Raw genomic sequence first — 23050 nt, forward strand, 5'->3', positions numbered from 1 at the left:
ACTATGTAAGTCATATCACTTCTTTGTATCAATATAGCACTTACCTAGCAGTTTTTTGTGTTTTTTTTTTAATAAGAACCAACAATAATCCCGCTTTATATTCCTAAAGCAATTTATACTTTTTTTGGGGGGAGGGGAAGGGGAACAGTGTGTACTTCCAGGACTTTTTTTTTCCCCCAAGTCAAGTTGTTGTCCTTTCCATCTTAGTTGTGGAGGGCGCCGTTCAGCTTCAAGTTGTTGTCCTTTCAGTCTTAGTTCTGGAGGGCTCAGCTCAGCTCCAGGTCCAGTTGACTTTGCTAGTTGCAGGGGGCGCAGCCCACCATCCCTTGCAGGAGTCAAGGAATCGAGCTGGCAACCTTGTGGTTGAGAGCCCACTGGCCCATGTGGGAATCCAACCAGCAGCCTTCGGAGTTAGGAGCACGGAGCTCCAACCACCTGAGCCACAGGGCTGGACCCTTACCTAGCAGTTTTAAATGTGCAAACCCTATGACCCACACCACTGCTACTAGGAATCTGTTGTACAAAAATATAAGCAAAATAGTACAAAGACAGACAAATTATATGTATGTTGATATATACATACACGTTGTTTGTAACGTTTTGCCATTACAAACAATGCTGCAGTGCACACTGGATATATGGTTGTCACTGCAGCACTCTTTTGTGGACCCTAATCAGCCAGATATTTCTCCAGCAAATGGGTTTATTTGAGAACAAAGAATTGCCCTTGGGGATGTGCAAGTCGGGGGAGAGGAAAGGAGGGGAAAAGTTCTTTTACAAAGGAAAGGGGTGTTTAGGGGGGCTGCTGTCAACAGTGGGTTGGAGGAAACTAGCAGTTGGAAGTGGCTTTTCATTGGCTGAGTGGCAGCCAGGCAAGGAAAAGACCCTCCCTCTTCGTGTTGGAGAGGTCGGGTAGGAAAACAGCCTCCTGTTTGGGATAACTGACAGTGAGTGCTAGTGCCTGACAGCGCCCCCGCAGGCCCTCCCAAATCCAATTTAAATGAGGTTTCTATTTATTGCTCTTCAGTTTCTAATGACAAAATATTAGAAATAACCTAAATGACCAAAAGTATAGAGGGAAATGAAAAAGTTATGGAATGTCCATATAATAGACCACACTATGCAGCCATCAAAGTACATCAGAGTTTTCTGTTAAAAAAAACACTAAGATACCCCAAACACGACAATCTGTAAAATAGTGAACCAAAAACCTTTTTATTTCTTTTTATGCATTTTTCAGTATTTTTCATCTAGAAAAAAATAAAATGAAAAAAGTACATGAATTTCAAATTAAATCCAAAATTGTTCTACTTGCTTACTTAAATTACTACCAATATTACTTAAATTATACTATAATTACTACTGACACTAAAAACTTCCTAAAAATGAGGGGGGGGAAGTCCCTCCAATGGGCAGCCCTTCATATTTCTAACTAAAAAAAACTGAAAGTGAAAACCAAATCTGTGCATACATTTATAACTAAATTGTTCTTATTTTAAAGGCAATAAATGACTTTTTCATTGGTTTTTAATAAAGAAAAAGCTTATTTTTTCATAAAAATATCACAGAGCAACATATCAATTAACCAAGTAAAAAATTCAACATTCAGTGATTTATCATCTGCATTCCCAGTCTACCTTCAGCTGGCTCAGTTCCCAGGTCATTCATACAGCAGCTGAAAATGCACGCCACTGGAGGAGGCGAGGGAGGCGGGGCGGCAGGGCAGGCAGGGCTTGCAGTCAGTCCTGCTGCCCTTTATTTTTTAGAAGTGTTTGTGGTGTGCTCAGGTCTAGTTGATTCCTACTCACTTTTTCACCTTGTCCGTATTTGTTCTACCTCTATGGACCAAACGTTTTTAAAATTTAGTTTCACTTTCATTTGTTTTTGATTTCTGATAAAGATGAAGTGGAACTTGAAGCAAACATAATCAGTGGGGAAGGTCTATGAGAGGAGCTAGGGCTTCCAGAAGTTCCTCCACTTTACATAATGGCAAGAACCCTACAGGAAGAACTCTGTTGACAATAAAACTCTCGGGTTCTAACTTCCCCCTTCCATTAACTTCCTTTTCCCTTCTATAAATACCTCTCCATCTTGGCACACAGGCCAGAGTATGCACATGGCCGCCATGTCTGCATGCACTGCACTGGGTTGCATCCCTTTCATTTTCCCAAATAAATCCTTTTGGTGATGAAACACCTAGTAGATATTTTTCAGTCAACATTTCTAATGCTTTCTTTCAAAAAAATCAGATAAACTATAGGGCATTTTAATGTCTCTAAAATGTTTTCTGATTCCTTGTGTATGCCTTAGCTGTTAAGAAATTCTGCATTTCACACTTCCTAATAAAGAAAATATGACATATTCAAATTCCACATATTCAAATGGGTAAGACATTTCTACATTTCAGTAGTTCCCCCATTAAGTCTCCTGTACAATATATTAAATAGCAAGTCCCTTTGGAGAGGACACAGTAAATATAATTTGTTAATAAAACATGTCCTTAATGTGACAACTCCCAGCAATCTGGATAACAGTATTTTAGGAACTCACAATCAACTGCTTAAAACAACATCTAGCACAGAACCCTACACAGGGAGCACTCAAAAATGTTCTCACTTTGAAAGATCTCCCCCATCATCAGGTCTTTATTCTGGTATCCATGTATTTCAAGATATCAAATCTCTTCTTTTACTATAAGACCGGGTCTTATATAATATAGTATAATGTAAGACTGGGTCTTATATTAATTTTTGCTCCAATAGAGGCTTTAAAGCTGATTGTCTGGCTAGGTCTTATTTTCAGGGAAACACGGCATATAAATAATAGGGATATCTGAACATGATGCTTTAAAACTAGTATTTTAAATGATGCCACCAAAGTAAGTTTGTTGATAGTCTTCATACCAGGGTCAGAGGGAACAAGTTAGGGACCTCTAAGAAGGGGTCAGGATTATAGGTGCTTTAGGATCCCCCCCAGCGCTGACACGGGGTGCTCCCAGGTATGGCAGGAATTGTGCCACACTTGCTTTCTTGCTGGAGGCATTAGCCTATAGCATGGTTACTAAACATGAGCTGGCATCTCACCTCTCAAGCTTACAAACTACTCTCCAAACAAGGAAATAAACATTTCTAAATTGTCTCAGGAGAAAATTCACGTCAAGAGGTTGAGGGGCAGAAGAATCTAACCGAAGGAAACACAGAGAAAACAGCAATGTGGAGAATAGAGAGGGAGCCCCTCGCCAGCAGCAGGAGCCAAGCCCGTCATTTTCCCCAAGGATGAGGGACGAGGAGGGTCCCCAAGGATGAGGGACGCGGAGGGTGGCTGCTCATCCTCCACAAGAAGGCTGGTAGGGCAGCTTGCCAACTGCTGCCCACTCCAGCTGGTTAATGAGGGGGGCGTCACACACCAGAAGAGACTTGGAAAGTCTTGCTAAGGAAAAAAACTCTAAAGGGCTTGGAGAACCTAGGGGCTGGGGACGCCTTTCCTAACGATATTGATGACCTCTTCTTCCAATTGATAGCTGAGACTTTAGAAAAGGAGGAATGTGAACGGTTGTCGGTAAATTGGAGTCGCCTTTCCAAACCAGGCTGGAACATTCTTCTCCTTCTCCTACTCCTCGTTCACCCTATAGGTGTCAGTCTCAATCCCACTTCTTCATCCTGTAAATGCTGACAGCCTTCCAGCTGGGCACACAGCATTATAAAATCTCACAGCTATCAGCTCCCACTGGACTAGAAGCTAGGGGAGGGGCAGGGCCGGGGCGTTCTCCTGGCAGCACGCTCTGCCCCACGCACACTGCCTGGCAGCACTGCGATGAGCACGTGTGTGAGCGACGGTGGCTCTCGGCCTGCTGCAGTGCCCTCCACAGGGAGCAGGAAGGACATGGTTGTCTTAGCACTTGCCCATCTGATTGTGAGAGCTTAAAACTGAAAACAGAGGGAGAGAGAGAGAAAAATTCCTGTATCAAACTGGGAAACAATGTAAGCGACAACACGAGAAGAAAAGCAATGGGAGAGGTGACTATTAACTCAGAAGAGAAAATATCTGAGAATTAAGTTGCCAATCTCATAACTTCTGACCTCTACCATAATAGATATCCAAAATAAATTTAAAATTTATGATTTTTATAAAATAAATAAGACACAATCCCTATCCATGAAAATCTAAGTTTAGTGGATTTCTTAATGCTGTATGTGAATGGATGCGCGAATCTCATTCAAACCTTAAAAGGGGAAGTAGGACGGTCGTGTGTCTCAAAATGATACTCCCCAGTAGAAATCCACAAACCACACTAGATAATTTTTGAATGAGGGAAAGAGTAATGGACACTCTACAGCTGTTGGAGTACCCTCAGCCTGCTCAGTAATGGAGAATGGATCGTTTTCTTGACTCAGATCCCAAAAATGGCCTAGTGATAATGATGTTAGCGATGTTAGCAGTAAGGAACTTCAAGCACCTCGGCTTTGCTGGTATCACATTTATCTTAAAGGGAAGGGGGTAGAAAAGGGGATAAATTCTTGCTGACAGCTTAATCCTAAAAGGATGAGGGAACTATTATACTGGACTTAATCCCGACCAAAAGACAGACTAGTTGAAAAACTCAAAGGGTTTCAAAAAGAAAGTAAACATGTAATCTTTGGAAGTGTGACAGCCAATAGGTAAGTGACGTCAGGAGGAAGCTGTTAAGGGAGCAAGTCCTCAACGTGGCACCAGTAATCCTGAGTAAAGACCCCATTCTGCCACAGCCATGCGCCCTCGGGATAGTCATAACTCTGCATGCCACAGTTTCCTCTTCCAGAAAAGGACACCTGTCTACCTCCCAAGATCAAATAATTGGCTATCTGTGAAAGTAAGTAAACCTTATACCCTTATTTAAGTACCACCAGGCCTGTAACAAAATTAGCTGTATTATGCTAAGTGAAATCAGAGAAAGACAAATGCCATATGATTTCACTGACACGTGGAATCTTAAAAAACAAGCAAACGAAACAGAAACAAAGTCATAGATACAGAGAACATTTTTGATGATTGCCAGATGAGAAGGAGGTTAGGGGGATGGGTGAAAAAGGGGAAGGGATTAAAAAATGCAAATTGGTAACTGTAAAACAGTCACAGGCACATAAAGTACAGCACAGGAAATATAGTCAGTAATATTGTAATAACTATTTATGGTGCCAGGTGGGTACTAGACTTATCAGGGTGATTTCATTAGTTTTATAAATGTCTGCTCACTATGTTGTATACCTGAAACTAATATTGTACGTCAAGTGTAATTGAAAAATAAAAAATTATTTAAAAAACAAAATTAAATTAGCTATTAACAATAGCTACTATATTTATCATGTATTGAGTTCTAACCACCAGTCAGACACTGAGTTTTACAGGGTCTGCCAAGTCCTCTCGATGGCCCTAGAAGATCAATACTCTTATTATCCCCATAGTATAGACGAGAAAACTAAGATTTGCAACTGTCAACTAACTGCCCAATTTCCCCAAACAAGAAAAATGGTGGAGCCTGAATCAGAAGCCAGGTTTTCTGAGTCTGGAGAGCCCTCATTTTTATCCAGTGTTATAGGCTTTCAAAATGTACACTCAGGGCAGCCGGTTAGCTCAGTTGGTTAGCGCACAGTTCTCTTAACAAGATTGCAGGTTCAATCCCTGCAGGTTCAATCCCTGCATGCGCCCTCCACAACTAGGTTGAAACTACTTGACTTGGAGCTGATGGATCCTAAAAAAAACACTTAAAATAAATAAAAGTTTAAAAAGAAAAAATGTACACTTCACAAATTTTAAATCTCATAATCTAAAACTCTAAAAAGAGGATACAGATGCTGGTATTTTTTAAAGAAATTCTCAAAAGTGAGATTCTGACTATCGATTATGCAATTAATTATAAATTATTCCAATTCCAATTTTAAAAGGGAACAATCTGAAGAGACTAGTATGGTTGCACAGAATGCTCCAATGAGATAGATGTTAAAAAGATACCCACAAACACACACATGTACAAAGAAAGCGGTCACAGTAAAAAAAGATAATAGAGTGGTGGTTCTGACCTAAAGAAAAGTGCCAGGAAAAGTCAAAGCCCAGAATGAGCCAAGGCTTGTTAATAAAGCCAAAGAGAACAAAAAGGGCTTTGTGAGAATTGTCTAGATCAATTCTGACTTCTTCCATTTCTCTATCAACAAGTACAATCTTCCACTTGAAGAGGGGAAGAACAAGCCTGTGGAAAGCAGGGACTGAAGCTCACATAGCACAGCCCCTAATTACTCCAAGCCAGCGCGCCTCCAGACCTGCAACGTGTCCTCGACATGTCCCCGTCCTGAGCTCCGGGCGCCCGAGGAGCCTCTGCTGCAGGATTTAAAGGCTGAGCAAGTTGCCAAAGCCTGAGGAGGGCTGTGGGGACAGAGTCCCAGAGCAGTTTCCAGGCTCTCGGCCTCACGTGGAAAGGTGCTAGCTCGGGTAGTAGATGGCCGTCAGCTGCTACCAGTGAGCCATTAGCCACTGATATAACTGCCATGGCTACACTAGGGGTTGGTTAGTTGGCAGAGAAGCGGATGGTGGATTGCGGCTCCTGCTTCCTGTGTCTCCGACCCAGCCGCCAGCGAGAATATAGTGGTATGACTCCCCTGTCTATGGCTCCATGGGTGTTCCTTTTTGGCCCCACCATGTCCTGCGTTCTGGGGCGGGGAGCAGGACCAGAGGCCCCGCATGACAAGGACAGAGTCCAAATTTCAAAGAGGGGGCATCTACGAAGGGCTGCAAAAGTTCCCGGTCCCCGGCAACCTTGACATGAGTCCTGGGTAAACTGCACAACTGAGGTTTCTTTCACATACATACACACCTAGCTCTGACCCATGGGTTCTTTTGTAAAAAGGTGAGCTTTGAGCTTCTAGAAAGGAGAATGGTGGTCATAGAAGCGAGTTACTGAAAACATATCTTTCAAAAAACAATACAACTAGACTGAAAGACAAAGGAATGCAGCGGTACCAGTGGCGCGGCTCAGTTTTGTAGACGGCAGCACTGGCATCACCTCGGAGCCTGTCAGCATGCAGACACTCAGCCCCACCACAGACTGCCTGCCGAGTGAGATTCCGCATTTTAACAAGATCCCCAGGTCATTTCTGTAGATGATCAAGTTTGAAAATCACTGATGCTTAGAACAGATCTACATTTTAAAGCATTTGATGAGCATTTCATGATATCTCTGTGGACAATAAGAGTGCCTTCTATTACTCAGAGATCATGACTGAAAAATCAGTAAATGCAGCAGGAAAGATTTCAAAAGAGGAAGAAATTTCACAAAATTCACCAAGCCACAGTGTTTTACACCCCCCCTTTACTTATTTACTAAAAATGTTTTTGAAAACTAACACCATTACATAAATTAACATATACTGGTCCCATTTATATATAGGGATTTCTGTTTGGAAAAAGTTGATTTGAGAGAGAATCGATTACATGCCCCTTAGAATAAAAATAGGTGTGTCTACAAAAGACCCACGTATGCTTAGACCCTTTAAGGAAAGAAAAGAACTTTAAACAATTTAAGATAATTAACATTTTTGTAAAGTTTTCAATGCTGGTTACTTAAATAAAATTGAATTAAAAGACAAAAAAAAGAGTGCCTTCTATTAATTTGTTTTCTATTAATTTGTTTTCTATATATATATATATATATATATATATATATATATATATATATATATATTTGCCAGGCAAACCGTTAAGCAGTTGACACCCATCTCGTTTGATTCTCACAATAACCCTGCAAAGTCACCATGACTGTGTGTAACTTACAGATGTTAATATTAGCGCAGATCAAACACCCGCCAAGCAGCGCTCCAAGGACTTCATATGTAGTAACTTATTTAATCCTAACAAGTCTTTGTGAGAAGTACTATCATTACCTACATTTTACATATGATGAAACTGAGGCAAAAAGAGGTTAAGCAATTTGCTTGGAATCACCCAGACACCTGTGGTGCGGATCTTCACCACTACTCCCCATGGCAAAGGATGCTGCCACAGAGGGGCACGGAGTAGCTGGCGGGCCACAATAAACAATCCTCCCCAAAGACAGTCAATTTTTTTTTTTTTTAAATCAATAGGACCTGGGGGGGGGGGGCGGATTTTAAAGGATATAAAAAGTAACAAGATTTTAAAGGCATTCCCTGAAAGGAGGGAGGTAAATAGACCAATGTTATTAAGAGCCTACAGTACGAGGCGATGAATTAAGCACTTTGCATCCATGTTTTATTCAACCTTTCCAACAGGCCCATCTGTAGGTATTAAGACATTTTATAAACGAGGAAATGAAGACTCAGACAAGGTGAGGCCCTTGCCAAGTCACAATACTTGTGATGATACAACTGAGCTTCCAAAACCAAGTCTGCCTCTAAAGCCCACCCTTCCCTTGATTTGCTGTGCGTCTGCCCCTGGCCTGGTCCCACTGCCGAATGCCTCAGATTAGAGCACAGGATGATGCCGACCCCATAAGAGGAGGGGTCTTAGCTAAGAGGACAAACATACTGAAAAACACAACATGGATTTAAAAGATCAAGAATGGGACAACAGGCTAGAATGGTATTCAAGGGCAAGAGGCTTTGGAGTCAGACAAACAGGGTTTGAATATCAGGTTTTATCACTTACTGTTTGGAATGCAAGTAAGTTTCTGAACTTCTTTGAGCCTTAATCTCTACATCCATAAAATGGGAGTAATGCCTCATAAAATGGTTGTAAGAGGGGAGAAAAGGCAATATTCGTAAAGTTCTTGGCACATGATAAAGCTCAACAAATGATAGTGAACATTAAAGAAAGTCAAGTGCAAGAAAATCAGTTTTAGAAGCACCAGATGAAATTTAACAGAAACACGTACGCAAAGCTTAAGGACCTCAGTTGACTTAAACCTACGAGTCAAGTCTGCCAAGTTTGCTATCTACAGTTTGCTAAACCACTGGGGTTCGGAGCACACTGCACAAGAAGTGTCCAAAACAAGTGAGCCCAAAGTAAGGAGGCGCGTCACACCTGTAACACTGTCTTCCTCGGTTCTGAGCGCTCAACTTTAAGAAGGCCACTGGCAAACTATGATCCGCCCAGGAAAAGATCAGGTGAGAAGCTTTGAAAACACAGTAACAGCTCCTTCCTCGTTCTACATTCCCTCCACACAACTGAAGCTACTTGACAACTGCTTCCATTCCTAATAACTAACACTGTCCCCATCTTCATCTCCCTCTCCCCACACACTCTTCAAATTCAATTCTGCCCATGTCAAATGGATCTGACAGGAGTGACTTCACGACTTCTAGCCCAAAACTCTCGGAATTGACATGGCAGACCTGTAGCTAATCTGGTCCTGGCCACAGATTAGACCTGCTGCTGCCAACCTAATCTACACCGAATTTAACTGGCCCCCTGCTTGCTTCCTGAGACTGAGCCCCACAACTTGTGCCCTAGGTAACTGAATCCTGAGTCTGTCACATACTCAAGAAACTGGGACTCTCCCTAAAGGTCTTCATTTCGCCTTCAGAGGGATACAGCCGGCCAGGAGACTACCATCAGGCAGTGCAGTCATCTCACATCTCAGCCGTTTCAAAATCAGATAAACTCAGGGACAAATGTATTCATGCTGATAAAATAATACAAGCAGATCAGTTTACTGTACCTGAGAGGCCATGTGCAAACTTACAAAAATGAAGCCTCGAAAACCTGTCTGCAATCTGGCCCTCCTCACGGCAGTACCTCATTTTCAATTCCAATTAGAACTGGGCTCAGTTCCCTAAAAGGACCTAGATAGTAAAATCTGGTAACTCCTACCGTAGGTCCAGATTCTCAGGGCAACTGACACCGGAGTAACACGAGCGTCCCTGGGGAACACAGGCTTGCCCAGGCAGGCAGGCTCCCCTAGCTGAATCGGCACAGCCTGTCTCCTTTCGTTAATACTCCTCTGGCAGCTACACAGCTCTCTGGGGAATGCCGCCTGCAGTGGACATTACATGTTTCAATACCCTGTTTGCAGCCATGCTAACATCCTCGTTCCGTTTCTGTTTCTCAAGTAGACAGAGACTCTGCTCTTTCTTTGGATGAATGAAACCATGGTAAATGCTAGTCTCTGAGAACTTCGCGTTACTGTTCCTCTTCTTCGGGACAGCATGGTCTAGTCCAGCATCAGATGACTCCTGGAGCTTTCATCCAGATCACGCTGGCTCTATACCTAGAATTCCTGAGCCAATTTGTAAATCAAGGTCTTCCTTTCCTGAAGTGATCCTGAATGTCTAAACTCACGTCTAGGTGGTTCCCTGACCAACTCAATACAGCACTCTGGTTAGTCCCTGGATCACTAGTTGTCGAACTTGAGTGTGCATTTGGAAGCTTGCTAAAATACAAATTTTGGACTTCACCCCTCGAGATTCTGATTCAGTAGCTCTGGGGTGGGACCTGAATATCTGCATTTTTTTTTTTTTTTAAGATTTTATTGGGGAAGGAGAACAGGACTTTATTGGGGAACAGTGTGTACTTGCAGGACTTTTCTTTTTCCAAGTCACGTTGTTGTCCTTTCAATCTTAGTTCAGCTTCAAGTTGTCCTTTCAGTCTTAGCTGTGGAGGGCGCTGCTCAGCTCCAGGTCCAGTTGCCGTTGCTAGTTGCAGGGGGCGCTGCCCACCATCCCTTGCGGGATTCGAGGATTCGAACTGGCAACCTTGTGGTTGAGAGCCCACTGGCCCATGTGGGAATCGAACCGGCAGCCTTCGGAGTTAGGAGCACGGAGCTCTAACCGCCTGAGCCATCGGGCCAGCCCAATATCTACATTTTTAACAAGCTCCCAGGGCTTTCTCCTGTTGCAGGGTGGTTGCAGTGTGGACACCAGGCTCTGAGAACCACTGCTCTCGATGGGTAATAGTTCAAGTCGTGCCCAGGACTGTACTGGGAAGAAGGGAGGATGCTATACGTATGGTCACACGACATTCAGTGCTTCGTCCCATGCAAAAACCTCTGAATTCTCCTACAGAATAGACCTCAACTGGATGTTCAAAATAGATGGCAATTCACATTCTAACAAATTATTAAAGCAGATACATTCTGTAACCAAGAAATGGTACTTATGTAAGAGATTCTAGGCTCAAAAGCAGTGGCCAAACTAGAAGTAACACCTCTATTCTCTTTCCTTTGCCTCACCAGCTGCATTATTCACTAAATGAATTTAAACCTGTAAAGTGCCTAGAATAATGGTTAGCCATGATTTTTTTTACTGTGGTAAAATACACATATTTATCATTTTTACCATTCATAAGTATACAATTCAGTGGCATTATATACATTCATAATGTTAGGTAACCATCACCACTGTCTACACCCAAAACTTTTTTATCACCCCCAACAGAAACTCTGTAGCCATCAAATAATAACTCCCCTTTCCCATATTCCCCAGCCCGATATTCTTTCTGTCTCTATGAATTTGCCTATTCTAGGTACCTCCTAAGTGGAATCATATACTTATCTTTCTGTGTCTGGCATTATTTCAGTAAGCATAATGTCTTCAAGGTCCATCCATATTGTAGCATGTAGCTAAATGTCATTCCTTCCTAAGGCTGAATAATACTCGTGTGTGTGCGCGCGCGTGTACCACATTTTGTTTATCTATTCACCCATCCATTGACACTGGGGCTGCGTCTACCTTTTAGCTATTGCGAATAACATTGCGATGACATGGGTGTACAGTATCTGTTTAGGTGCCTGCTTTCAGTTCTTCTGGATATACACCTAGGTTTAATCTTTGGAGAAACTGCCAGACTTTTCCACAGCGGCTGCTCTATTTTCCATCCCATTCACATCAGCAATGCCAGCACCTGTCCTGTTCTTTTTTCATCACAGCCATCCTGGCAGGCAGTGCTTAGCCAACATTACTATCACAAGTTTTCATGTGAATTTTTACCAGTACTTGTAGCACTGTAAGGACAGCATGACAACAATCAGAGGTTCTGACTAGTTTTCAAGTTGAAGTAGTCCTAGCAATTTCATTCAAAACTCAGTTTCCACTTGCTTCTAATTTTCTCACAAAATCACCTTGAAAGCTAGCATTTCCCTAGCTTGATATCAACTACAAAAGAAAATGACACTCTGGGTAGCTAAAGGAAAAACAATAAAAAGATGAATGGTTTTCAATATCTCTTATAACAATTCCAAATAATGCAGAGTTTTACCAATAACCAAAATGACTCACTGACATTCAGTTCAAGAAATATTAAACGGTTTTTCTAAAACATTTAGAGTGCTAATCTAAAAGGTTTTATTTATTTTTTTTTTTTTTTGCCAGATCCTGCCTCAGCTTTAATGGTCCAGATAACACAGGACACCAGCCCCACGCAGACAGCAGCCCAGGGTCCCCCAGTCTCTCTGTCCTCCATCGGCAGACAGAGGCCTCTACTCTGGAGCCTTCGTGGCAGCCTGGGCACCTTTGGGAGCCGGGGCCTGAGCTGGAGGCAGAGCTGCAGCTGCAGGACCAGCTGGGGCCTTGGTTTGAGCCTTGCCCTTGGCTTTTGGCCGGCAGAGCCTGAGACCCTTGGCGATGCGGGCTCGAGCATGTTTCCCAAGCTTGGGGTGGGCAATGTAGGCAAGTCGACTGAGCTTATGGCTGCCGCCCTTTGGGATCTTGGGCTTGACCTCCTTGGGCTTTCCGAGGGCCTTGATGGCCTCAGCCCGTGCACTCAAGGCCTTGGCGTTGTTGGCCTGCATCTTCTTCAGGCCCTTCTTGTTATGCTTCTTGGCAAAGCGCATGTTCCTCAGGAACTTGGGGTCCACCCCCTTAAGAGATTCGTATCTTTGTGATCGGGGTTTCTTGATGCCGTTTCTGTGCCATTTTCAGTACTGGTTATGCGTGGTGTGGTTCTTGGACTTGGCCATGTCTGCACCCAAGCCCGCAACTCCCAAACTCCTGGGACCGGAAGAGAAGCTAAAAGGATTCATTTTTGAAAACGCAAGTATATTGGAAAACCTTATCTATTTTAACGTTGCTAGCTATATCACTTCTAAGTCTCTTACATAGCCAGAAATACCATTTTCACTTTATTTGGGGGTTTTTCCAAGCATGGAAGAGCTAGAGTTTCCCAAATAAAACTGTTTTCTTGTGTTCACTTATTATGCTCAAGGTTTCAGGCCTTTCTCTCAGTAACTCTTTTTCTTCCTTTGTGATCTACCGAAGAAAACATTTAGAAGTATAGAAAGTAAAAACAAGGGGGAAAACCATTTTTTGAAAGTTTTCTTCCCTCGACTTTTAGACTTGGCAAAAGTTGAGAAAGAAAATCTAGTAATAGCTTAAGCACAGACAAAAACATGGGCAAAGAGAAGGTACCCTGGGAAAAACAATTTAAAAAGCTGTAGTTTCAGCCTAGTTATCGGTGTAGGAGCACACCACATACTCGTCTACTTCCCCATTATGCTGATGATAATATTTGAAAAATTCAATTCTATATATAGAAAACTAAAGACTGGTTTTATAAAGGCAAAAAGCCGACCCACAACATTTCAAGAGGTACAACCAGAGACCTATATGAAACCTCAAGTTCACTAACCCCATTAAAGCATACAATTTCTTTTATAAGTAAATGTACAATAAGCAACTAGGAACAATGTACCACATCTGTGCAGGGAAACTTGTGAGTGACTAAAACTGGGAATGTTCAACCCACAAATGCCACGAGAGAGCTGTTTCTGGTGTATGTGTACACAGGCGTGTCACGCGTAGACACATGGTCTCTGGTCTATATGTACATAGGTGTGTCACACACAGAAATACACGGTTACTGTAACACAGATGAAGCTTACTAGAAAGAGCTGCATTTAATCAGAAGAGTTTGAGTGCAAATGCTGCCTCTCTGGGTAGATTACTTGACAGCCGCTGAACACCATTCCAATATCATAAAGATAACCATCCTCAGCAAAACAACGCCCTTCACTGGTTGATGAGGAAGACTAAGTTCAATATAGTTTCCCTCATTCTTTAGCAAACATATTTTGAAGTCTCACAATGTGCATTAAAGATGCAGAGGAGGTTGAGACCCTGCACTCACTGTGTATAAGAGGTCTTCCTCCTTGGTGGGTACCCCACAATTCAAGAAATGTTTAGAGGGAACTAGAGAGGAATTCCTCAAGGACAGAGAACCCCGAATCCATGCTGAACAAGAACCTGGCACAGAGCGACAGACAATAAATGATTGCTGAATGGATGTACAAACTGTACTTTATGATCTGTAAAACCTTCCTTTCGATCCACATTAACCTAAAAGGAAAGGGATTGATACATAATAATCACCTCACTCACTGGAGAAACAGAGACACTTCACAGCAACCCTTAGAAACATTTGGAGGGGAAAGCAAAAATGACACTTCCCGTTATTACTCCATGGCAGGGCTCAGTCAGTCGTGTTCTGTTTGTCATCTAAAAACCCCTGCAAAGGCTGTGGAAATGGCTTTTATCCTTTGTGGTTAAACTGCAAAATAATTAAGTTTCAGACTAGAGTTTTTCAGTATGTAAAGTCTATTGCTAAAATCAGTATTTAAGGACACATTTTTGAATACTGAATGTATTAACCAAAGACCTATCTTTAACTAAAAAAGTAGGAAACGGCCAGATTTGCATTCATCTAGTTTTTTTTCCCTCAGTAGAAACTACTGAAGTTTCCTGGCAGTCACAACACTTACACTGTATGCAGCAACCCCCCTGACAAGTCTATCTGCACTCATCTTAAATACCGGGGTCTCAGCACTTCACTATAAGCCTACACGCAGATAAAGAGGGCATGCAGCACTTTTTGCAAAATATTATTGGGTTTAATTTTAAAAAACATATGGTTTTGTAGATAATCTAAAATGCCTATTTTTAAAAAGACTGATTTTAGTAATGATGTGTATCATGTAATGTCTACAAAAGTAAATGCAAAGATTAGCCAGTTGTTGAAGCAACGAACAAGTAATGAATGGATCAATGTCCTCAAGACGATTTAGTACTAAAGTCATAGATGGCTCTCTTTAGAATATGCCCATCAATTCTGAGAATGAATTCTGGTTTCACAATAATTCTGTAAGCATAGTCACGTCTGTGCCATCTGTACTGGATAAAAAGACAAGAACTGTGCGGGTGTGTTTTTGATGGGTTTGGTATTTCAGAGAAAACTAGTACATATACGGTAACAGAAACTGTCTTTCCCAGGGAAAAAAGGAATGCTTTTCTCAGAAGCAGAAACTCAAGAGAAAAAGTTTCCTCTAATCTACTGTTTTGGTCTCAACATTTTATAGTCTGAACCTAAGAGAGAAGCAATCCTTAATAAACAAACAACTCTTCCCATTGCTCTGAAGCTTCTCTGTCTCCCACCACCGTCACCCTAGCCCCTTGCCATCTCAGTTAGGTTCTCAAGAGGCTTCTTCAAAATCAGGTATGGAAATGCTCATTCCAGTAGGTACAGGCCCTCCAGCACTGAAGAGTGCAGGCTCAACTATCTGTTCTAGGAACATATACCCCTACTCCAGAGAAAGTAATAAAAAACGGTGACTATTGCAATGGCCAGAAAGGGCAACCAAGGAGCTCTTGAGTGGAGGTGTGTATAGTGATTGGTTTGGAAAAAGAAAGTGCCTCCAGTTGTCTGAGACACCAAGGCAGGATGGTAGAACTGATGTGAAGTGGCTGAAATTTCACTGGAGGGTTTTAGTATCTGAACAGATAGTTAGGGGCTGTAACGTCTCATCTTGACACTGCAGCAGACCAGCCATTCTGCTATAAAATGGGGCTTAATATTTAGAAAATGAAGTTGGAGTATCCCAACATTACTACATCTTTTCCAATACAGTGAAGGTACACAAGTCAGAAAATGGGACTCAAATATACTGACCTACAATGAGTTTTGTTATCCCCGCAAAACAGTTCAGCTCCGTTCTATAAAGCAGTATCTATCTTACTTTTCAATTCATTAATAAGTACTTCAGGTCAGGTTCATTGGAGAAAACCTCCAGGTTCCTTAACGTTCACATAACTAAAGTCCAAGACCATTAGGTGCTCAGAAATTTTACGAGTAAAATTCTCACATCCAAATGAGATTTTTACCTATTTGCTCATTATAATATCCCTAGTTACTGGCAATAACAAAAATAATGAGGATTTTTCACCTTTCCCTCCTCTCCTTTCCCTCTCTGGAAGGCCTCAACTTAACATTATGAATCACTTGGTCCTTGACGTATGGTGACTTCCGGAGGGACAGATGACATTCAGCGCAGGACATGTGAGACTGTGGGAAAAGGGAAGTTCTTGGCCACAAGAACCAGGACAAAACCCCTGCCCTTGGGAAAAATGCCAAAAATCTCTTAAGTCTACTGCAAGGCATTTAAATTTTTAGGTTTAGAAGGTTCCATTAGAGAGCATTTAAGATCTTGCTCCCTGGAAAATATCGTCAGTTTGGTTCAAATAAACTCATAAAAATAAAAAATAAAAAGAAAAAGATTCCATTATAAGAAGAACACAAACCAGAGCACAGAATTAGAATAGGTCTCTGAAAACTACACTAAAAACTTACAAGTAACTATTTTCTGGCATTTATAAGAATCCATGCTAAAAGATGGTCCCCAGGGTGAATATGAATAGTTTCCCCCTTGGGATTGGTTTAAACTGGCTTCACTGTGAAACCTTTCACTATGGGAAGACAGAGAATATGATGGCAGTGGCTAACTTCACCAGTGCTTACTATGCAAGCAGCAGGCTAAGCACTCTGCATGCATTTCTTATTAACCCTCCCAACAGTTGCTAGAATCTCTAAACAACATGCACTCCAACATGGGAATTTCCTTTACAGACTTTGAAAATAAATATTAGATTATTTGGTAAGGCGAATTTACAGAACTCATAAATTATTTTTAGCGTGAGGGAAACACTGTATGGGTCGTTAGAACCATCTCTAGTCTAAAATGAAAATATGAATAAAAGCACATGTACTTTAGAAAACGACTCTATCCTATGAATCACGACTTGGGAAATCCAGGTAAAACCACGACCCTAAAAGGCTACTTAACTGCTGAATGCAAATTTCTTCAGAATCCTAGTTAAGAGTCTTTGTTTTATGGTTTATTACAAAGAGAGAGTTTTCCTTACAACGTATGCCCAAATAGATGTAACCCAAGGAGTCTCACTTAACTTTCTGTCGGTTACACAGACATTGAACATTAAGAACATAAGACATATAACATAAAATACTTTTAAGAATCCTTTGTGGTCAATTATAATTTAGCAAATGCAATTAAATTTCAGGTCATGTTACAAATGCAAGTACTGTGCTTTGGAAAAATAAAATTAAAACAATAACATAGTAAGAATGAACACAGTACTGATATGTAGAAATCACCCTACACCTGCCAAATGTACAACTTTGTCAACACATTAAGAAAGGCTCTTGCATGGTCAGTTTGCTCAGTGGTTAGAGTGCAGTGCTCATAACACCAAGGTCGCCAGTTCGATTCCCATATGAGCCAGTGAGCTGAGCCCTCCACAACTACACTGAAAAACAACGACTTGACTTGGAGCTGAGCTGCGCCCCACAACTGGATTGAAAGCAATGACTTGACATGGAGCTGATGGGTCCTGAAGAGTCCTGGAAAAACACACTGTTCCCCAATATTCCCCAATTAAGAAATTTAAAAAAGAAAAAATGCTTTTTTTGTTTTTTACAGCCATAGCGGCCACCGGCTGCCCATGGCAGCTCATGGCAGCTCACGCCGGCCTCCAGCTGCTCACAGCAGCCCAGCTCCACGGAGAGCTGCTGTTCACATCTTACCTGTACACGGCGCAGCTCAGTGGTCCATGTGGGAACTGAACCAGCGACCCCAGCGTTAGGAGCGCGGCGCTCCAACCACCTGAGCCACCGGGCTGGCTCCAAAAAGGCTCTTATATTTGCACAAAAACATATCAAAAAAGGATGTACTCCTGACACACACAAAAAACCCTTGATTTTTATAGTTCGGAGAGATAACACTCCTCATATTTGGCTCCAAGAATAGTTATTTCTGTTGTACAAAGGGAAAAGATATGAAAAATTAAATTTTTATTGTGACTACACCTCAAAATGAAGAGTTGCCAACTCTATCTTAAGGAACAAATTTTTCTCCAAGAGTTAATTTCATCACAATTTCTTACATAGACTGTATGATATGTTTCTGCTGGCAATATATAGGTCTGACGAAAGGTTTTCCAAATTTTTTCCTCTGTGTGCATTTTTTGAACTACATTTTAAAAAGAATCGTCAACACCAAACACATATATCAATACCAAAACCCACAACATGATCTATTATATCTTAGTACATTAGGCATCTTAGTACATTGGCTAATTGCTTCCTGAGAAGTTATATAATATATAAGAGAGAGAACATTTGCAGTGGAGGCCGAATAACCTAGATCTGGGTGGAACGCATGGCCCCATCATTTGCCATGTGATCTGGGGCAATTTCCTTCTCTCCGTTTGAGTTTTCTCGTTTGCAATATGAGGTAATAATTCCAATCTTATGAGGATTAACTGTGTGTGAAATGCCCAGAACAGAGCCTGACTCAAAACGGGAGTTTAGGAAACAGTTACTGTTAATACTCTGTTGTTATTAGTGTAAGTTCCTTAAAGGCAAAGCATACTTTTTCCTGTAATTCAACTGCAGAGCTCTGAAACTGAGAACTGAAAAAATAAAGGCAAGAAACATCAAAGTTACAAATGAGGATTCACTATAATACCACGTTTCCCCGAAAATAAGACCTAACCGGAAAATAAGCCCTAGCATGATTTTTCAGGATGACATCCCCTGAGCATAAGCCCTAATGCGTCTTTTGGGGCAAACCTTAATATAAGACCCGGTCTTAGTTTCGGGGAAACACTGTACCTGTTCAACAAACGCCTAGATAGGAAATGAGCTTATGAAATAATAATGACCTCCAACCCTTGTCAAAATGAACAATGTCTGTATTCTCATAAGCCTTTCGAAAAGGAGATGATGCCATCTCTGTACAAATCACATACAGAACTACTTCCATTCATTCCGCAACTATTTCCTGAACGTCCATTAAGTGCCAGTCGTTATGCCAGGCAATGTGCATATGACGTCAGCAAAAGCAGACACAGTTCCCACCCTCATGGAGCTTCTGGTCATCAATCACACAAACAGTGTAAACTTGTGGTAAGTGATATAAAAGACAGTACATGGTAGTCTGAGAGCCAATAAATGAGAACTAAGCTAACTGGGGAGAACAAGGAAGGCCTTCCAGAGAAAGTGAAAGCTGAGAGCTAAAGGATGAAGAGGGAGTCCACAGTGGAGGGTGTTTCTAGACAGGACAGCAACTTGTGCAAAGACCCCACAGGACGGAGGAAACGGGCTTGCAGAACCAAAAGGCCAGTGTGCCTGGAGCAGAGATGATGTGAGAGTTAGCTAAGGCTCTAGACCACTCAAGGGCTGAGGCTTGTAGAGTTGTCATGATCCCAAAAGCAATGAAAAGCCACTGGAGGGTTTTTATGAATCTCATTTTGGAAGCGGGTATGCTGAAGGGATCAGAAATGCAATTTGCCTTTGGCTTCTGGAGTAAGAGCTAAGGAATGCCGATGGGTCAGGCAGGAAACAAAAGTACTGTCAGGTAACGACAGTGGCTTGGAGACTAAGGTGATGAACGGTAGTGGGAGAAATCCATGAATTCAAGAAATATTCTGGAAAACCTGATGACGTATATAGTACAGAGGGGCTGAGGGAGAACAGTGTCCAGGAAAACGTCTGGATTTCTGATTCACATGACTGCATAGAAAGAGATACCATTCAGGAAGGATCTGCTTCAGAAACATCTTTAAGGCAATTCTCACACCCCAAAAAGGGTCTAAATGCATTTCAATTTTAGATTTCTTTGCTATTTCCAAAAATCCAGTTGACTCTCGAAAGTACACGAAAACCAACATTGAAAATATTTAAAAGATTCTGCCACAGCTTTGAAATCAACTCCAAATGAATTCCAAAATTGGTTCGAGCAATGAGGTAGCATTATGGAATGAATGTGTCATTTCCCAGGATGACTACTTTGCTAAGTCTAACACAAATTTGCTGTCGTTTAGTTTACATATTTTAAACAAATCTTAACAGTTAAGAGTACTCTTGTGATATTAAAGTAAAATATGAAATCCATCAGGCATTACAATAATTGGAAGGAACTGTGCTGCTTGGAACTATGCTGCTTTTGTGTTTCAACATTTTGAAATGCCTGCAGAGAACTTGGCATTATATAGGAAAAGGTATGGTTATAAAAAACCACATTAACTTCCTGATCTTAATATACAAATATTTTGTTCCCATCCAGTCCTTGTTAATGCCCAACACACCCATTCAATGTAATAGATTTTTACTAAACACACTTGCATATTTACACTATATACAGGGTGAAGACAACATTAGCAATACTATCAATGCTTCAATATTTGCTCTCCTTGGTGTTTTTTTTTTCATTTGCAACCTAATGCCATTTTCATAGTGGAACACTAATGCCATTAAGTCTTAAGAAACACAGAAATTTTAAATCTGACTAACTCCAGAAAAAGAAGTGAGAGTGTTGCCCCTTTAAAAATCAACCTAACACATTACACCCTAGTACTAAAGCATTTCTCTAATTCTGGCAGGATGGACTCCTTGGCCACCTGCTTGCATTAGGCCCTCACTAGCATTTTATTAACACCCAACTGCAGTTACCAGAATGCTTGTACAGAGGAGCAGAATTCTTTTCCCCCAGGCTGATTTTATCTCAAAACATCAAAAGGTAAGACTGCGGTCTGAGGCCAAATATGAAAACATGTCATCTCCACAAATGAGGAGAAAAGTCAAGGGCTTTTTAACAATCACGTCTTAAAGAAACCCATTAACCAATATTAGTTTGTAAAACCAGACTGTCTCCACACTAGAGACTGTGCTACCAAATGTGGTTCTTGGGAACAAGGGCTGGAGAGGTCGAAATGGGTGACCAGCACGGTTCATCTTTTCTTATTTCAGATTTTTATTAAAACATGGAATCAGATTATGGCTCGTTTTGAAAACAGCTAAGGCCGGATATGGGCAGTGCCAAAGAGACAGCGAAAAGCCTTTACGGTTCCCATCTCAGCCGCAGGCTTTCCTATCTTTCTCAGAAGGAGTGGTCCACGTCTCCCCCGCAGGAATGTGCGAGAGTGAAAGTTGCAAGGGCCCCGATTTTTCCCTTACCCAAGCCCCCAAAATGACACCGCAAACCACTTCCTTCTGGAACTGAAGGTCATTAAGAGTTAAGGCACAATGGAGCTCAATGTAGACTTCGGAAAGATGTAGACAGTGGGGTGAGATGGGGGTAGGGAAGTGTGAGTGGGGGATGTGCCCAGACCAAGAGAGAGGAATGGGGCAGTCAAGGCCAGGGGCTTGGGGAGCGTGAGAAGGCCTGGATCTTTCAGAATGTGTCCAAAGAGGCCTGCCACGGCCCTGGGATAAGCCCGAGGGGCTCGTCTGAAAATCTAGGGCATCTACTACCCAGTGCCTACCATGACTGTCCTCGGGAGGGGCGGTGGTCCCCGCAGAAGCCCATCCCCCAAAGTGAGCTTTTCTTGCCCTTAGAAAAAGAAAAAAGAAACAAAACCCGCACGGAAAGCAGCAAAATATGTATAGTGTGCAAAGACCGAAGGAAGGAGCTGTTCTGCAAACGTCGGGGGCGGGGGCGTTTGTGGATAGAAAGGAAGGCCCCCAGGTCCAGGAACTTTAATCACCTCCGGAGTGGGGGGAGGGGCGATGCGAGGCCTGAGCCTCCGGGGCCGAAGGGGACAGAGGAGGTCCGGAGCAGAAGCGGCGTCCGGTGGCGCCCCGGTTTCAGGGGATGACGGCCAGAGGCGCGGCCGCCAGGGGGAGGCCACCGCGGGCCCCAGGCGCCGAGAGCGCGCGGCGGGCAGGGACCCACGTAGGCCCCAGGGGTCCGACACGCCCACCGCCGCGGCCCCGCTTACCTGCTCCTCCTCCGGGGTCAGCTGCGGCGCCATGTCGGCCTGGGGTGCGGTCGCGGGCTCCATCCCGCCGCCGCCGCCCGCGAACAGGACCCGCCCGGAGCGCCGGGGCCCCGCTGTGGCCTTGGCTCCCTCGTGCCCGCGCTCAGCAGCCCGGGGCCGGCTCGCGCATGGTGGGCCGGCGGGCCCGCGCCCGCGGCGCCCACGAACGCCGCCGCTGGGTCCTCACGAGAAGGCGCTCTGAGCTGTCGCTGTCTTCTGGGCGGAAATCCTTGTTTATTTTCTCTGCTCCTTTCCTCACACTCCCCCTCCTCTCCCGGAAAAGAAAAAGTGCAGGCGGGGAGCTGAGGGAATCGGGAGGAAAAAAGGAAATATGAAATCAAGAACTTTCCAGGCCCAGAGCGAAGGCTGCCGGCCTCCTCGGCGGCGCTCCCGCTCCTCCGGCTGTGGGCCCGGCGACCCGCGCGGCCGCCTCTCAGCGCCGTTCCTCAAAAGCCTCCGAGCCAGAAGGAGGGAGAGGGAGGGGACAGGGCCGCGCACCCCCCTCCCGGCTCACGGCCAACCCTGCAGCCGCCCGAGCCCCCCGCGGCTCCATTGAGAAACTGAGCGTCTCATTCACAAATGGGCGGGCGGCGAGCAGGGCCGCTGAGCGCGGACGCAGTCCGGGAGGGGGCGACAGAGAGGAGCCCGGGGGCGGTGGGTGGGAAGAGGAGCTCGAGGAAGGGGAAGCGAAGAGGTGGGGGGAGAGGAGTTCGGAGGGGGTAGGAGCTCGAGCAGGGGGAGGCCGAGGAGAGGCGGGATGGGGGAGAGGAGCTCGAGGAGGGGGAAGCGAGGCGGTGGGGGGAGGAGTTCGGAGGGAGCGTAGGGGAGAGGAGCTGGAGGAGGGGGAAGCCTGGCGGTGGGGGGAGAGGAGTTAGGAGGGGGGAGGAGCTCGAGCAGGGAGAGGCCGAGGAGAGGCGGGATGGGGGAAAGGAGCTCGAGGAGGCAAAGCTGAGGAAGTTCGAGGAGTGGGGGGGGGGGGCAGGCGAGGGACTTTGACGACTCGGGAC

The 23050-nt window shown here is 43.5% G+C and overlaps 1 protein-coding gene and 1 pseudogene across 1 annotated transcript in view; both read right to left on the reverse strand.

Annotated features, from left to right (window-relative positions):
• The window catches only part of PTPN9 (protein tyrosine phosphatase non-receptor type 9), a 71017-nt gene extending 48353 nt beyond the window's left edge, over positions 1-22664 (reverse strand). Inside the window, exon 1 of the mRNA XM_033108683.1 lies at positions 22005-22664. Within this exon, the coding sequence (XP_032964574.1) occupies positions 22005-22067 (63 nt within the window). The 5' untranslated portion in view covers positions 22068-22664. The remainder of the gene's footprint in view (positions 1-22004) is intronic.
• On the reverse strand, positions 12404-12913 carry LOC117023651 (60S ribosomal protein L29-like; annotated as a pseudogene).
• Positions 22665-23050: the final 386 nt, after the last annotated feature.

This window comes from Rhinolophus ferrumequinum, chromosome 6 (genome assembly GCF_004115265.2).
Source record: "Rhinolophus ferrumequinum isolate MPI-CBG mRhiFer1 chromosome 6, mRhiFer1_v1.p, whole genome shotgun sequence".
NCBI lineage: Eukaryota > Metazoa > Chordata > Mammalia > Chiroptera > Rhinolophidae > Rhinolophus > Rhinolophus ferrumequinum.